At 42.0% G+C, this 16,915-nt stretch overlaps 1 protein-coding gene across 4 annotated transcripts in view; it reads right to left on the bottom strand.

Moving 5' to 3' along the window:
* LOC124552058 (scoloptoxin SSD14-like) overlaps positions 1 to 16,915 on the bottom strand; it is a 447,845-nt gene that overhangs the window by 89,947 nt on the left and 340,983 nt on the right. For all 4 annotated transcript variants that reach the window (XM_047126487.1, XM_047126490.1, XM_047126488.1 and 1 more), the window contains one exon: positions 8,069 to 8,263. In XM_047126487.1, the coding sequence (XP_046982443.1) occupies positions 8,069 to 8,263 (195 nt within the window). The remainder of the gene's footprint in view (positions 1 to 8,068; positions 8,264 to 16,915) is intronic.

Genomic DNA, 16,915 nt, shown 5'->3' with positions numbered 1-16,915 from the left:
GCGGCGTGCGCATGTTTACACACAGCGCGTGAACCACTCTTCATAACAGTGTGACCAACTGCCACACAGAGTTCTGAACTTATAAAAAAAATGGGAGACCTTACTTTTGGGATTACCCTCGTACTTAACGTAAATGTGTTCCATGCGGCTAAGGTCTGGACTCTTGGCAGGCCAGTCCATTTCAGGTATGTTACTGTCCACACAACATTGCCACACAGCAGCTGTTTTGTGATAGATCACATTGTGATGCTGATACAAACTATCATTGCCTCTGAGCTGTTCCTCTACTACATCGTTTCTCCACGTTTCAGTATTAATGACCCAATTTTCAATCATAGTTTCCATCATCCCCCTCCCAACCCCTTCCTCATTATATATAGCAATAAATTTACTTATTCTTGGTGATTTGTAGTGTTCGTAATTTAGCAGTTTTAGTGTCAAAGTACATTATATATATAATGTATTTCCAGTACGTTGACACTACAGTTACAAAGTTACAAACACTACAAATTACCAAGAATAAGTAAACTTATTGCTGTTTCGCTGTTGCTATTGTTACAGCTATGCATGTGAATAGTTGATGGATTACCTCAGGGGAGTGTGGGGTGTTGTGTAAGAGCACGTGAACGTCCTAACTTCCAGCACCTTGCGGATTAAATAGTTATTTTTCTTTGAGTGCTGTTAAATGTTTCCAACATAGACACTGCAATCTGAAAGCTACAGCACTAAAACCTACTGCACTAATGCTCTTCTGGACTTCATGAAACCTGGCATCAGGGTCGCGAGCACACCTTCAATTGTGCACGATTTAAGGGGCTTCTGTGCATGCACAGCTGGGGTGATGTAATTGCCTTCCGAGTCAAATAAATACGGATTTGATAAACAACATGCACGGTTCATGATGTGCACAGCTAGCTCTTACCACTCAACTGCAAGTTTATGTCAGTGCTACCAGTTGTAGCACACTGTGACAGACTTTTATCCCCCTTCACTCGGTATAAATCACGCTAGATGAAAGCACGCTCATCAGATAGGCCAGTTCACTCACTATATAGCGAAAACAGATCGAAGGTCAGTATATGTTAGGTTATACTGATAGAAAATCTATTTTGTGAGTTCCGAATGAGTTATAGTATATTAAGTTTTGAATTTTATCATACAGTAATCCATTTGGAACCCTGGGAGTCATAAGGGCCTAAAGCACATCACCATTGATTGTGAGATTGTAGCATTTATTCATGCGTCTGCAATCTGTTGATCTTATAGTGAGTCAGATTTATCTGTGCTGCAGGCCCACATTGTAAATATGAACATTCATGATAAGCTGTCTCACTGGTTTCTCCAATATTCACTTAAATGTGGGATCGACAGTGGTGTGCTTTAGGCCGTTGTGGATCTCAGGGCCTCATTTGTATTTGTCAGGTGACCATGTTGCTAGACGTTACTACTTGAATTAATCCTTTCAACAAACAGCAGTTCGTGTATGAAGTCGGTTGTTTACTGGGCAGGGATCGGCTTTCTTGTCCAGTGTAAACATGAACTATGTTCAATCTACTTTAAATGCTAACAGAAAAGTAAAACTGTGAGGACAGGTTGTGACTCTTGCTTGGATATCTCAGTTGATAGAGCACTTGCCCATGAAAGGCAAAGGTCCCACGTTCGAGTCTCCGTCCGGCATACGGTTTTAATCTGCGAGGAAGTTTCAGATCAGTGCACACTCCGCTGCAGGGTGAAAATCTCATTCTGGGAACAGAAAAATAAATTATGGCCTCCCAGACCACGTCCGTTGATTGTAAGAGTGACGGAATCAAATAAGCATGACTGCAGACAAACATTCAACAAGGAAGTTCACAATTAGCATAAGTTGTTGTGTGGATGGCACATAAGAATATCTGATTTTCAGCCTAGTAGATAAATTTGTGGACTAATACATCTATTAGGGATCTTGTACATCTGTCCGGAAAATGAAAAAGCATGAAAACTCTCACTTACACAAAAATGCGAAATGCAGAGTTGCGAAGGCTTACAAATTATTTCGATCTTCCCTTAAACTGTAAATAATTATGTACAAAACAAGTCCCACAAAAAAATCTTCCTTTTGTCTGATAAGTTACGCATATTATTAATATTATTATATTATTATTGCTACTGATATCGTTACTGTTGGTAGTGTCTGTAGTTGTATAAACTTGTTGATAAGCATAACTGTTATAAAGCAGATGCTATTGATTTCACACTCTCAAAGTTATCTGAATTTGTGAACATTCAGAACGCACACTCACGAGCCGCCATTTGATGCAACGGCAGAAATTAAACACGTAAGTAACAAGTGTTCGTTAATACACGTCACAAAGAAAATCATCTTCAAATGTGGCACTTACTTGTAGCTGCTTATACAACTTAGTACACACAGTGTGAATGTGACACAAAACTTGGTCGCGATCCTGATGCCCCTGCGTCACTCCAGTTTTTTTGTTTTTTTTTTTTTTTGTTTTTTTAGAACAACACATCTCGCTTGCCTGTGCTGTGTACTATAGCAGTTTGCTCCCCCGAGACCGCACAAATTCCCGCGAAACTGATTATGACAAAGAAAACTATTCCACAACCTGTCAAGTGACAAGAAATTTGTATTTGTATAGGGGCTGGGAATTATCACAAAAAAACTTATATTTAGATGCCGTCTGCTTTCAAAGTATTGCGAGGCACATTCATAAGTACTAATTCGAACGAAATGTGAGTGTTTCAATGAATCCAAGTCAAAAGTAACCTCCTCCACCCAGACGTTGACAGTGACTTTAGTACCACATCACTTACTTCGCTGACGTTGGCAGCAATGAGACAAATGAGCGCATTTGACACGAAGTGTTCCGAATGGTGCCGACTTAACAGCTACGGGTACTGGAGGGCCGTAAGCTAATGTGTCGCGCGCTACTGCACTTCAACAGTCATTGCCGCCTAAAGGAAAAAAAAAAAAAAGTCTACCAAATCGGACATCGTCGCGGCATCGAGAGAATCTGCTCATGTTGCTGGGAGCGATCTGATATTTGGTAAATGAGAATATTTGGCATCCAAGATCGAGTGTGCAGTGTTTTTATTTTTATTTTGTTTTCTCAGTGGTCGGTTTCGACAGGGTGTAGGTGTCATCTTTTGATCTTCTGGAAATGATGTTGCTGGAAATAATGTTTCTGTGCGTGAATCGCACGAACATAACGGGCAAACATAACGAGAGCATATTCCACTTATAAAACAAAGGTGCCAGTTTGGCTTGTCAAATACTCACATTGCTTGATATGCCATAGCAACAACTGATCCACTGAGTAACTCACCTCCTCAGGCGAACACTGATGGCGCTGTGGACTTTTTATTCACTCTGTTTCATACATTCGACAAGCAAATGTGGCGCCTTTGTTTTATAAGTGCAATATGTTCTCATTATGTTTGAGCGATTCATGCACTGTCATGTTATTTCCAGAAGATTCGAAAATGACAGCTAATTTCTGTCGAAACTGGTCACTGAGGAAATAAAATCTTGACTGGAAAATATTGTTGTTTAAAATCCAATTAGCCTAGAAAGTTTTGGAATGTCTGCACGACCGCGACGTAAACGTGTGTAAATGCTGCTCCTCGTTCAAATCCAGCCTGTCTCAGTCCATTCGACCTTAGTATCGGTTATCGAATCTACAGGGAATGTCTATATTGTAGATTGCGTGTTAAAGTGCAGTTCACGCTATAAAATCTTCACAGCAGTAGGTTTATAAAGAATCATGGGCAAGTTTTTAAGTGAACATACGCGAGCATTAGGTAGTAGTGAAGTATCAAAAAGTCCACACAGAACATGGTTACGAAAGTGAAATCAAAACATATTCTAAAGAATGCTTAAATTCTGCATGAAACCTAATAAGCTTAAACGACATTCGAAAACACTTCAAAGTGAGTACCGGTATATTAAAAAAACCCTGAGATTTCTTCGAATTGAAATTAAAATAATTTCAAAACCAAAAATAAGTTTCATATAAAATAGCCAGATGTAAAAAGTCTCATACCATTGGCGAAGAGCTTGCTTTTTTTAACTTCAGTTGAGATTTTAGAAACTATGTTGCTCTATCAAATGAAACTATTTTCCCGTAGAACTGGCGATATAGCTGAAAATGAACAGCTTCATGAAACAATAGATAGTAATAAAGATACTCATTTGATTGGCCTCGGTCAAATTTGTGGTGCTATGTCAGCAGCAGAAAACTACTTTTCTGCAAACCAATAGAACTGAAAGCAACAGCACTCGCATTATTTACTACCTTAAATGATTTTACATATAAGCGAACATAGAATGGAAGAAATGAATTCGATTGTGCATCGAAGGCGCTCGTTCAGAGTCTCGAAGATTCCATAGTATACAAGGGCGCCCATACGATAGTTTTGGAAGGGGGGAGGCGAGACCTTGGGGTATGTAATATTTTTAACATTTTGGAAGACGAATGGCAACTTCTAAATACCTATAGAAAAGTTGCAGTTCCAACCCTGATAGAACCTGCGTAATACGACTTTTAAATCATTTTCTTGATAGAAAACCACTTGAGTAGGCAATTTTTTTTCCTTTAAGAGATTGGGAGGGGAGAGAGAGAGAGAGAGAGAGAGAGAGAGAGAGAGAGAGAGACAGAGAGAAGGGCGGGGGGGGGGGGGGATGCTTGCCCCCGTGTATGAGCGTCCTTGGTAGTACAAAAGCACGTGTGAGAGAGAATTCCTTACACTATGTCTAGACACATAATATGGTACACAGGGAAGCTCTGGCTTCCAAAGAAATAAGTCCTAGTCTGGATATCGTGCTAACGACGATTATAACAGTTGTAAATTATATAAAACTGAGACTTCTAAAATCAAGAATTCTTTCTGGACTTTGTAAAAACATGGGGCCAGCAGAATCAGCGTTACTATTTTATTGTTAGACAAAATGGTTATCGCGTGGGAAATTGTTGCAACATGTTTATAAATTAAGAAACGAAATCAACATTTTTCTATAAGAAAAAAACCGACCGAAAGCTAGAAAGTTTCGAGATATTTTATTTGTGGTGGACCAAAGACGCTGGGCTACTTGGTCGGCGTATTCGAGAACTTTAAATACCTTGAATTTTCAACTCGAAGGAGCAAGTATACATATTTCCAGAATGAGATTTTCATTCTGCGGCGGAGTGTGCGCTGATATGAAACTTCCTGGCAGATTAAAACTGTGTGCCGACCGAGACTCGAACTCGGGACCTTCGCCTTTCGCGGGCAAGTGCTCTACCATCTGAGCTACCGAAGCACGACTCACGCCCGGTACTCACAGCTTTACTTCTGCCAGTATCACGTCTCCTACCTTCCAAACTTTACAGAAGCTCTCCTGCGAACCTTTCAGAACTAGCACTCCTGAAAGAAAGGATATTGCGGAGACATGGCTTAGCCACAGCCTGGGGGATGTTTCCAGAATGAGATTTTCACTCTGCAGCGGAGTGTGCGCTGATATGAAACTTCCTGGCAGATTAAAACTGTGTGCCCGACCGAGACTCGATCTCGGGACCTTTGCCTTTCGCGGGCAAGTGCTCTACCATCTGAGCTACCGAAGCACGACTCACGCCCGGTACTCACAGCTTTACTTCTGCCAGTATCTCGTCTCCTATCTTCCAAACTTTACAGAAACTCTCCTGCGGTCGGGCACACAGTTTTAGTCTGCCAGGAAGTTTCAAGTATACATATGTTGGAAACGACTGGTGAAGTTAATGCCTTCTGTAGAAAACTGGAACTGTGACGGACTAAAAAATTGTTCGCAAGTAGAGGTGGATGTATTAAAACTTACAAGGCTGAAGAAAAACATGTGACAACTGTTTCTGCAACCATTAAAATCATTTAAACACGCTGGAAAATAATTTTAAAAAATATTTCCTTGCTGACGGAAACTCGGTAGTACGTTACGAATGGGTTAGGTATCCATTGCTAAATATTCCCGAAGGTCTCTTCAACTGCCGAAGAAGACATCTCCGTAGTCTTCACGACAAGTTTCGAAATCAACAGATAATTCAGCAATAAATCGCCCTTGGAATGCTGACAGCCGCGCGGGATTAGCCGAGCAATCTCAGGCGCTGCAATCATGGACTGTGCGGCTGGTCCCGGCTGAGGTTCGAGTCCTCCCTCGGGCATGGGAGTATGTGTTTGTCCTTAGGATAATTTAGGTTATGTAGTGTGTAAGCTTAGGGACTGGTGACCTTAGCAGTTAAGTCTCATAAGATTTCATACACATTTGAACATTTTTGGAATGCTGAGCACAGGTGAATGATGAGTTTTCCGCACTGAAAATGAGTTTTCTGCACTGAAAAGAAGAACATTTCTATTCTATCGCCATTTACAACATTCTACTTTTACGGTGCAGGATTTTTTGCGTTGGCTGCTTTGAAGACAAAATATAAACTTCAGCTAAACGCGGGAAATATTAAATTCTCTATGGAAAACTTTGCTGTGCAGGCCAGGCTCAAGGGAATCATTAATTATTACTAGACCAGTTTTTAATTTAATATTGAAAAGTTGATTATTAAATGCATCGCGCAGCATTAATACAGACCAATTTGTAAGCGCATGATGTTAGTGCAAATGCGATTTTTTTACTTTTTATTATATTAGTATTACTTGTTGTTGTCGTTGTTCTGGTCATCAGTGCCAAGACTGGTTTGATGCAGCCCTCGTAAAGCTGCATGCCCTCGGGAAAAATTACGGCTGTAGTTTCCCCTTGCTCTCAGCCGTTCGCAGTACCAGCACAGCAAGGCCGTTTTGGCTAGTGTTACAAGGCCAGATCAGTCAATCATCCAGACTGTTGCCCCTGCAACTACTGAGAAGGCTGCTGCCCCTCTTCAGGAACCACACGTTTGTCTGGCTTCTCAACAGATGCCCCTCCGTTGTGGTTGCATCTACGGTACGGCCATCTGTATCGCTGAGGCACGCAAGCCTCCCCACCAACGGCAACGTCCATGGTTCATGGGGGGGAGGTAATATTACTACAGAATGTATTTCGCTTTGCTCACTTTTCGGTAAATTAAGCAGTTTTTGAATTCATACTTTTTTTCTTTTTCAGTAAGCTCGTGCCCTCCATTTAGCGTTATCACGCCCCCCAAGAGGGGGAGGGGAGGGAGGCCGGCCCCAACAGGTTGGGGGTCGCTGCGGTACTGCAAATAGGGCAAAACACTGTATAGTATGTTCATATCCTTCCGCGTTTAGCATTTTATTAAGCGGAATAAGTGGACCACCACATCCTAACCAATAAAAACATTCTCATGTCATAACATCATCTCTTCATTATTGGTTTCACACATGATGGATGGTAATGCTCTCCACTTATTTTCCAAGCCCAAACCCTTGCATTGGATTACCACAGGGCACAACGTGCTTCATCACCCCAAATCATTCGTTTCCCGTCACTCATTGCCCGGTGGCGTCCCTCGTTATACCACCTCAAGCACCGCGCAGTGTTGACTCCAGAAATGAGTGACTTATGAGGAGCTGTTCAACCATAGTACCCAATTCTTTCCAACGCCCTACGCACAGTCAATGTGTCAGCTGGACTGCCGGTAGCATTTTGAATCTCACAGGCCATTCCTTCCGCAGATTTCATGCGATTTTTTTTACACCTATCTTCCGCAATCTTCGACGGTCCTTTCCCGTTCCCACTTCGCTTTAGGAGGGCTGAAATGTCGCAGACGGGTCTGTTAGTCAGGTGTCACCCAATGACTAGTCCAAGTTCGAAGTCACTGACTCTCCAGATCGAACCTCTCTACTATTACTGCTTCTCTACTGACAAAGCAATCCTCCCTGCTCCTTTTACATTGGCGGGTCCGACTTTCGTTACATCTAGTGGTAAATTTCGCATAGATGTCCGGATAGTTTTGATGAGATAGTGCAGATGTTGTGAAAATAGCCAGTTGTTGTTGCTGGTAGCATGTTGCAGTCTAAATTTTATTAGAACCTTTTGATCACGATATCGTATTAATTTGGTCTTCAGGACATAAGAGACATAATTTAGAGCTGGATCTGTTAGCCATAGACTCACCTTCCAATACCCGCGCACAAATACCCATTCGTGGCGACTGCAGCATGAGTGTAGACGCCCATGATGGAGTCTGAGGGCGGCAGTGGTTTCGGGCCATCGTCGGGTTGAGGTCGCAAGGCGAAGACTAGACCGACAGCCAAACCCACCAGAACAACAGCCACCGCTAGGGCCATCAACGCCCTCTTCATGTGCGATCTAAGAATAAATTCGAACAGGAATTTCTCTCAGTAAAGATAGTAACATTTACATTGACCAAGCACTTGAAACAAGAAGTACATCAAATTCTGCATCTGCCACAGAGTCTTTTATCAACAGTGCTACCACCTGCGTAGCATTGATCCTCATTCTTCTGGCACTTTAACATACATGGTTAGCTCTTGATGCTAGGTGCCTGATACACGCTCAAGTAACATTGGAAACTGGTAGGGTACCCTTTACCATGTGGTCCACAATAAACTGTCTGAAGCTGGAGGATTAACCCCTCGAAACTGGTAGTATTGTTAATAAAGGACACTGTAGCAAAGGTGGACTTTTATTAACCGGACTTAATAACTGCTATGGACACGTCACAACTTGGATAAGCGCTTGAAAAATATCCAGCGGTGAACGATTCAGGTAGTTCCAGAATGAGATTTTCACTCTGCAGCGGCGTGTGCGCTGATATGAAACTTGCTGGCAGATTAAAACTGTGTGCCGGACCGAGACTCGAACTCGGGACCTTTGCCTTTCGCGGGCAAGTGCTCCACCATCTGAGCTACCCAAGCACGACTCACGATACGTCCTCACAGCTTTACTTCTGCCAGTACCTCGCCTCCTACGTTCCAACCTTGATAGAAGCTTGCAGGAGAGCTTGTGTGAAGTTTGGATGGTAGGAGACGAGGTACTGGCAGAAGTAAAGCTGTGAGGAAGGGGCGTGAGTCGTGCTCGGGTAGCTCAGTTGGCAGCCGGCACGGTAGCTCAGCGTGTTCGGTCAGAGGGCTGAGTGCTTTCTGTAATAAAAAAAACTGAGCCAAAGAATCAACGATCATCTTCAACGGATATCTTGTGACGTCTGCCCAGACCAAACGCAACGAACTATATCGAACAAAATGGAAGAGGGGAGAAAGAAAAAAAAGTTGGTAGATCACTTGCCCGCGAAAGGCAAAGGTCCCGAGTTCGAGTCTCGGTCCGGCACACAGTTTTAATCTGCCAGGAAGTTTCGATTCAGGTAGATGTCTGATTTTTATACTGTAACGTTCTGCCATTAGAGAATCAGCTCATATTTAATAAGGAGTGTTTTAGAATGTTGTTTAAGAGTGGCAACTGACAAAGGCAAGCATAAAATTATTTTCATGGCTCATTTTATAACCATTCTCCTGATATTCTGCCTACATCTACATAATCATTGTGCAATTGCGGCAAGAGATGTAAACATGCTTAGAGATGTGGACGAGGTAAAAGCAAAAAAGGTACAAATATTGGACGTACCGTAAACGAAAACACAGAATACATGTTAATGTCCAATTATAAGGCTAGAAGAGCATCACCTGACGAGCAGACTACTAACAAATGTTTTAAAGCTGTGTGCTGCTTCCTTTACCAAGGTGTCCTTTTAACCAGCGCCGGCCGCGGTGGCCGAGCGGTTCTAGGCGCTTCAGTCCGGAACCGCGCGGCTGATATGGTCACAGGTTCGAATCCTGCCTCGGGCATGTATGTGTGTGATGTCCTAAGGTTAGTTACGTTTAAGTAGTTCTAAGTTCTAGGGGACTGATGACCTCAGATGTTAAGTCCCATAGTGCTCAGAGCCATTTGAACCATTTTAACCAGCGATAGTGATATCCTGGTGTCCAAAATTAAAGCAACAAACCGCTATTTCCCCATCCTGTGTCCAGTTCACGACATAGTCACACAGACTGTCAATAGATGTCTGTACGGTCATGTTTTGTACGCAAGGTGGCATTCCAGTCAACGGACAAGCACACCAACGATGACGTCAGGGCACCTATCAAATGGGTTAGTGTTTCCCGGGTAGATCCACATCCACAATCGCTGTATACAGTCATGGACGATGCAGTATGATACAGAGAAAACGTCATAGGAAGAATGGAAGCAGCCAGTCGCAAACTGATTTGGCTTGGTGGCTTAATGTGAATCGTTCTGTTGCTTCTCGGATGTGGTGACAGTTTATAGAGACCGAAACCACATACCGAAGACCTGGGCAGGGGCGACCACATGTTGCATCAGAAAGAGAGGACCATTATTTGGCTGTAAGGGCACGACGGTGCCGCGTTGTTACTGCATGGCAACTGGCATCTGACCTCGCAGCATCCACTGGACGTGTTGTATTGATGCAAATGTTGTACAGAGGGCTTCGGCAGAGTGGCCTTTATTGTCAGAGATCTGCTTCCTCATAGAAGGAAACGTCTGGAGTGGAGTCGTCAACATGTCACCTGGACAGTAGAACAGTGGGCCGATGTTCTTTTGACATACGAGTCCCGATTTGGTCTGGAGAGTGATTCACGGCAGATTCGCATCTAGAGGGAACGTGGAACACGATTTCGGGACCAAAACATTATGGAAGGAAACCGAGATCGAGGAGGATCCCTAATGATGTTGGCAGGGATTATGTTGATCACTCGAACGCCTCATCAGGAACTTGTACGGATGAGTGGGCAAGGTTTAACTGCTGTCAGGTGGCGTGACCAAATCTTGGGACCTAATGTGCGGTTGTTGCGAGGTGCTGTGGGCCCAGACTTCGTAGTGATGGATGGTAATGCTCGACCTCATAAAGTACAGGTGGCTAATGTTTTCTTGTGAACGGAAGTTATAGTACGCATGGCGTGGCCTGCTCGCTCTCTCCATTTCTGTAAGTTGGCTGTTTAGGTTTTTATGTTGGTAACGCCACGTAGCGCTCTGTATGAAAATCACTGACTGTGCTGTGTGGAGTCTGTGGTTGATTTGCATTGTTGGAATGTTTGCTATTGTAGTGTTGGGCAGTTGGATGTGAACAGCGCCTAGCGTTGCGCAGTTGGAGGTGAGCCGCCAGCAGTGGTGGATGTGGGAAGAGAGATGGCAGAGTTTTGAGAGCGGACGATCTGGACGTGTGTCCGTCAGAAGAACGAAATTTGTAAGACTGGCTGCCATGAACTGATATATATATATATATATATATATATATATATATATATATATATATATATAGTCTGTTTGTTCTCTATCAAAATCTTTCATTTACTAACTATGCCTATCAGTAGTTAGTGCCTTCAGTAGTTAGAATCTTTTATTTAGCTGGCAGTATTGGCACTCGCTGTATTGCAGTAGTTCGAGTAACGAAGATTTTTGTGAGGTAAGTGATTCATGAAAGGTATAGGTTATTGTTAGTCACGGCCATTCTTTGGTAGAGATTGTTGAAAGTCAGATTGCGTTGCGCTAAAAATATTGTGTGTCAGTTTAGTGATGATCAGAATAAGTAAAGAGAGAATTGTCTGAGTACGTTCAGTTTTGCTCAGCTGTTTGAAAATCAAATAACGTAAGAGATTTACCAGCACAGTAATTCATAAATTTTTCTAAGGGGATGTTTCATTTGAATCCCATAGCCCGCGTCTGGGATCCACTAGGACTAGGGAGATGGGCTGCATCGCACCAGCAACCACCAACCACCCTCCAAGACTTGTCAGCAGCTCTGCAGGAAGAATGGGCGTTATTGCCTCGACATAAGGTTGATGACATCATCCACAGCATGCTCCGTCGTTGTCAGGCCTGTATTGCTGCCAGAGATGGTCACACTAACACATTAAACAGTTGTCGGAATCTGTGTGCAGGTCCGTTAAGCTGAGAAAAACGAAGAAAATTTTTGTCTGCCGTTATGCATGTTGTAGTTGTTTATGTTCTTTAGTCTTTACAGGGTTCCTGCTTTATTGACACCTGTTTATAATGGTTTGTGGGAAAATAAACGCAACCTTGGAAAATTACGGTTTGTCGCTTCAATTTTGAACACCAGTGTGTTAGACAAATGATACAAGCAGGAAACAGAGCCTATTACGACAACTTAGACGTATTTCAGAATTCTTTAACTACAAGAGCAACCAATCGAATAGTATACACTGAGGTGACAAAAGTCATGGGGTAGAGACATGTAGAATTTACGTCCCAAGAGTGAAACATGATGGGGGTTCTGTGATGATTTGTGTAGTCGTGTCATGATATTCCTTGGGCCCCATTGTTAATCTGAAAGGTGGCGTTACTGCCAACGACTATGTACCATTCTGACTGATCATGTCCTTTACTTGGTACAATATTTGTTCCTCGATGGTGATCCAGTGTTCCAGGACGACAAGGCCCCTGTTTACACAGCTCACTTGATCCAGCACTGGTTTTGTGAGCACGGGTTTGAACTGCCGCATCTTCCCTGGCCACGACAGGCACCATATCTGAGTACTGTCGAGCCTTTGTGTTTGACTTTGGAGAGGAGGGTACGTGATCGTTGGACACCTCCATCGACGTTATCTGAGCTTACCAATATTTTGCAGGAAGAATGGTATAAGATTCCATTTAAAATCATATGTACCGTTCATGACGATAAGTGAAAATTTTGTCCAAGTTTTTCTTCATTTCCTCATTGCCGTGGACAACAGCTTTCTCAGGGAATAACCTGCTAGTGCTCTTGTCTGATAAATCGTTTGTGTCTTTTGAGAACGGTAGAGGTCCTATAACGCTTCGTTGGGACTACATCCGATGCTACTTTTGTTTTTGTTGAATATTCGCCGTCCAGTATAGCGTACTGAGTTCTGTTAGTAACATAGTTCTCTTGTTGTTGTTGTGGTGATCTTCAGTCCAGAGACTGGTTTGATGCATCTCTCCATGCTACTCTATCCCATGCAAGCTTCTTCATATCCCAGAACCTACTGCAACCTACATCCTTCTGAATCTGCTTAGTGTATTCATCTCTTGGTCTCCCTCTGCGATTTTTACCCTCCACGCTGCCCTCTAATACTACTAAATTGGTGATCCCTTGATGCCTCAGAATATTCCCTACCAACCGATCCCTTCTTCTAGTCAAGTTGTGCCCACAAATTCTCTTCTCTCCAATACTATTCAATACCTCCTCATTAGTTATGTGGTCTACCCATCTAATCTTCAGCATTCTTCTGTAGCACCACATTTCGAAAGCTTCTATTCTCTTCATTTCTAAACTATTTATCGTCCATGTTTCACTTCCATACAAATACTTTCAGAAACGACTTCCTGACCCTTAGATTTATACTCGATGTTAACAGATTTCTCTTCTTCAGAAATGCTTTCCCTGCCATTGCCAGTCTACATTTTATATCCTCTCTACTTCGACCATCATCAGTTATTTTCCCCAAATAGCAAAACTCTTTTACTACTTTACGCGTCTCATTTCCTAATCTAATTCCCGCAGCATCACCCGATTTAATTCGACTACATTCCATTATCCTCGTTTTGCTTTTGTTGATGTTCATCTTATATCCTCCTTTCAAGACACTGTCCATTCCGTTCAGCTGCTCTTCCAGATCCTTTGCTGTCTGACAGAATTACAATGTCATCGGCGAAATCGTATTAATAGTTCTCTAGGGAGCCATATCTTTGGGAAGACATTCCGTACGATCTTATCTCGGTTAGCAATCATCAATATCGTAAAGTGACGAATGTCTGGGAGATCTAGAAAGACGGACTCTACCAGTTCAGCAGACCGATGACCATCGCAGTCTGGTCCCTTTAACCCCCACAAACCCAGTTCAGCAACATCTATTGTTTGCAAGTGATGTGTATGAATAGGGAAACCTGAGTTTCACAGGGTTTTCGTGAATTCGTGATGATTTGTGAGATAAGCTGGTTTCCAGGCAGGAACGTCGTCATGTTTGGGCTTAAGTGGGAGTCGTATGACAAAATTGGCGGAGCCATATAAGCTAACATAACTTTTACTGTTTGAGAGATAACCAAATTTTGCGCATGTTGTCATTATTTTATTGTCTGTAATGAAGGTTTCTTTTTCATTTGTTTTTACATTTTGATCAGGACGTTGCTGAATACTTTTAGAGCACATGAGGAACATTTTCTCAATTACTTTACTTATCACTTTGAGAATGTGGTAGGTTATTCTTAGTAATTAGATAAGCAAATCTGTATACCATTTGTTAATGTCAGTCTTAGGACTCTCGCAACAATTTATTAAATTTATGTATGCGATACATAACAGATTTTATTTCACGAAAATTTAAATAAGTTAGACAGTGACGCACTTTTAAAAATTTTGTAACACAGGAATGTACAAAGTGACGCACTTTTAAAAATTTTGTAACACAGGAATGTACAAAGTCTGTCGTAGATTCGCCTTTTTATCTGAAATAGTTCAGAAGAAAAAGTTCCTTATACAGTGAAAAATGAAACTTACAGGAAATGCAGAAAAATATTAGCATTTATGAAATATACAATTAGGTTAATGTTGGCCATAACCATACAGTTGGTCTTTATGGTCTTCATGTAACTCTTTTCTTCTAGTCTGGTCCTTCTGGCGTACCATATTGGCAATGTTCTTCGCTGACATTTCAGAGCTAGCAATACGCACATCATCAGTCTTTTTCAATAGGTTTTCAGTAAAACAGCCTTCAACAAATCCTAGCCCTGATTCTTCCAACGCTACCATCATTGAACACCAGACAAGCATCATATGAGGAAATTTTAACAATAGTAGGTGAGTCGAATGTTGTATTTGGGCATGTCTTCTAAATGAGGTTATTGAAGCTTTCGTTCGTGTTTTGTGTTCCATCACGTGTGCACTTCTTTAATAAATCGTAATTAATCGCATCGTAAATAGGCTCGCAGCATTCTATACTCTACAGTTATCCTCTCTGATAGCAGGAAATAATAAAACATCGCAAACAAGGACAGAGTCTTGCAGAAAAGGGAGCGCGGCACAGCGTATTGGTTGAAGCATTATGGCTTTCATATAATTTCCAGCACGATTAAACTCTGAAAATTATAAACAATACTTCTAACATGCTACAGAGCTATCTGAGGGCAAATAAAAAATTTCAACATTTTCGACCAGTTTTACAATACGTAAAACACTATCTTGGACCACACCGACGCCAGTAATTCTGTGTATCCGATATTTTACTGTTTTTGTAAATGCGAGTGACCTGCGCTGTCTTCTAGGCTTGCGGAACTGCGGGCTAGTAAAGGAACTATTCCGCTCCCATTCATCGTAAAATGTAACTGAAATTCCGTCACGATCTGGTGCGTCGTTCAAGTAGTCTTCATTTGTGATGCTTATATTAATATCTCTCATTTGTGAGTCCATGCGGCAGTGAGAGATTGGTATCCTCTCGCGTAAATATGTTTTAACGGTTGGTATTTAATAGTTATGCTTTCTGTGAGCTGGTTTCAGTTTCAACACAGACGAATCCACGACAGATTGACTGCAATGTCTGGACCCATTCGTTGACTTTACATGCGGGCAAAACTTCCTAATACTTTCTCAAGTATCCTTCGCCAGAATCTGAATGCGAAAACTAATGCAGGCTTCCCGCTTGGATTTTCTTACGGATGCACGAGTTGCTATAAAGTTTCCTGTATCAGTTTCTCGCAGCCCCTTTTGTAACGGGTGTAGTCTTTTCTCGTAATATTCTCGGAATTGTAACAATGTTACCGAATATGTGACGCAATGGTTAGCACACTGGACTCGCATTCGGGAGGACGACACGACGGTTCAAAGTCCCGTCCCGTTATCCAGACTTAAGTTTTCCGTGATGTGCCTAAATCGCACCAAACAAACCCGGGATGGTTTCTTTGAAAAAAAGCGAGCCAGATTTTCATCCCCATCCTTTCGTAATCCAAGCTTACAGTTCCGTCGCTAACAACCGTGCTGTCCGTGGAACGTTTAACTCTAATCTTATTTCCTTCGGTAGAAATTTCAAATCAAGGCGGCTCTTTGGCGTCTTTTATTGCTTTCCTTGATATGCGTTTATGTAGTTGGAAAGTCATCTGTCTTTAAGCACAATTGTTCTGCTTTTGCCGTGTCAATTTGTCCTGTAAGCAAAGTGTTTGTCACTGTTCTTTAGTGCGACCAAACGTAAGTACTTTCTTAGCTTTATTGGTGAGATGACATTTTTGCCTTTGTTTATCAGATAATCCTTTAAGAGCATCATTGCCGCTAATCTCCCTCTCACTGGCGACACTATCGAAAAGAGCACAAGTGTTTATTATCAGGAGGTTTAAAGTGTTTATTTTGTGTATGTGTTGTACTAATTGTTCGAGGCAGTTGTCAGATAATGTATTCAGTATTGCGCGTGGTTTTCTGTCATCCGGGGCAGGGAAAATCACCTCTTACGACTACAGTATGATGTTTTAAATGATTCTGCGACCGGTGTTTCTGAATCTGGTGGTCAGCAGAAACGTAAGGTAAAAATTTACCTAAATCGCACCAAACAAATCCGGGATGATTTTTTTTTTTTAAAGAGCAAGGCTGATTTTCTTCCCCATCCTTGACATTTTTGGATGGGAGGAGCATGTAGTCCCCTATTTGGAAAGCATATAAACATCTTTTCATAACGAATAATCTTATTTTTGTGTATTTTTTATCTTACTAAATACGACGCCCATCTTAATGTCGTCAGGTGCCATTTCTCCGGAATTTCTCTAGATATGTTCAGTCTTCATTAATAATTTGTAGGTGGATCTTCTTCAAAATATTCCATTCATAGGTAGATACAGAAAAGAAATTGAAACCATTTTGAATTCTTACTGAAATGTGACAGCAAGAGGATATGATCGCACTGCATCGCACACGAGGTTTAACGAATGAGACTCACACGCAACTAAAAATTCCCGAATTTAAGGCCTTTA

Source organism: Schistocerca americana, chromosome 1, assembly GCF_021461395.2.
Source record: "Schistocerca americana isolate TAMUIC-IGC-003095 chromosome 1, iqSchAmer2.1, whole genome shotgun sequence".
NCBI classification, from domain to species: Eukaryota; Metazoa; Arthropoda; class Insecta; order Orthoptera; family Acrididae; genus Schistocerca; species Schistocerca americana.
The sequence above is the reverse complement of the archived record's forward strand: the minus strand, read 5'-3'. Positions and strand labels throughout refer to the sequence as shown.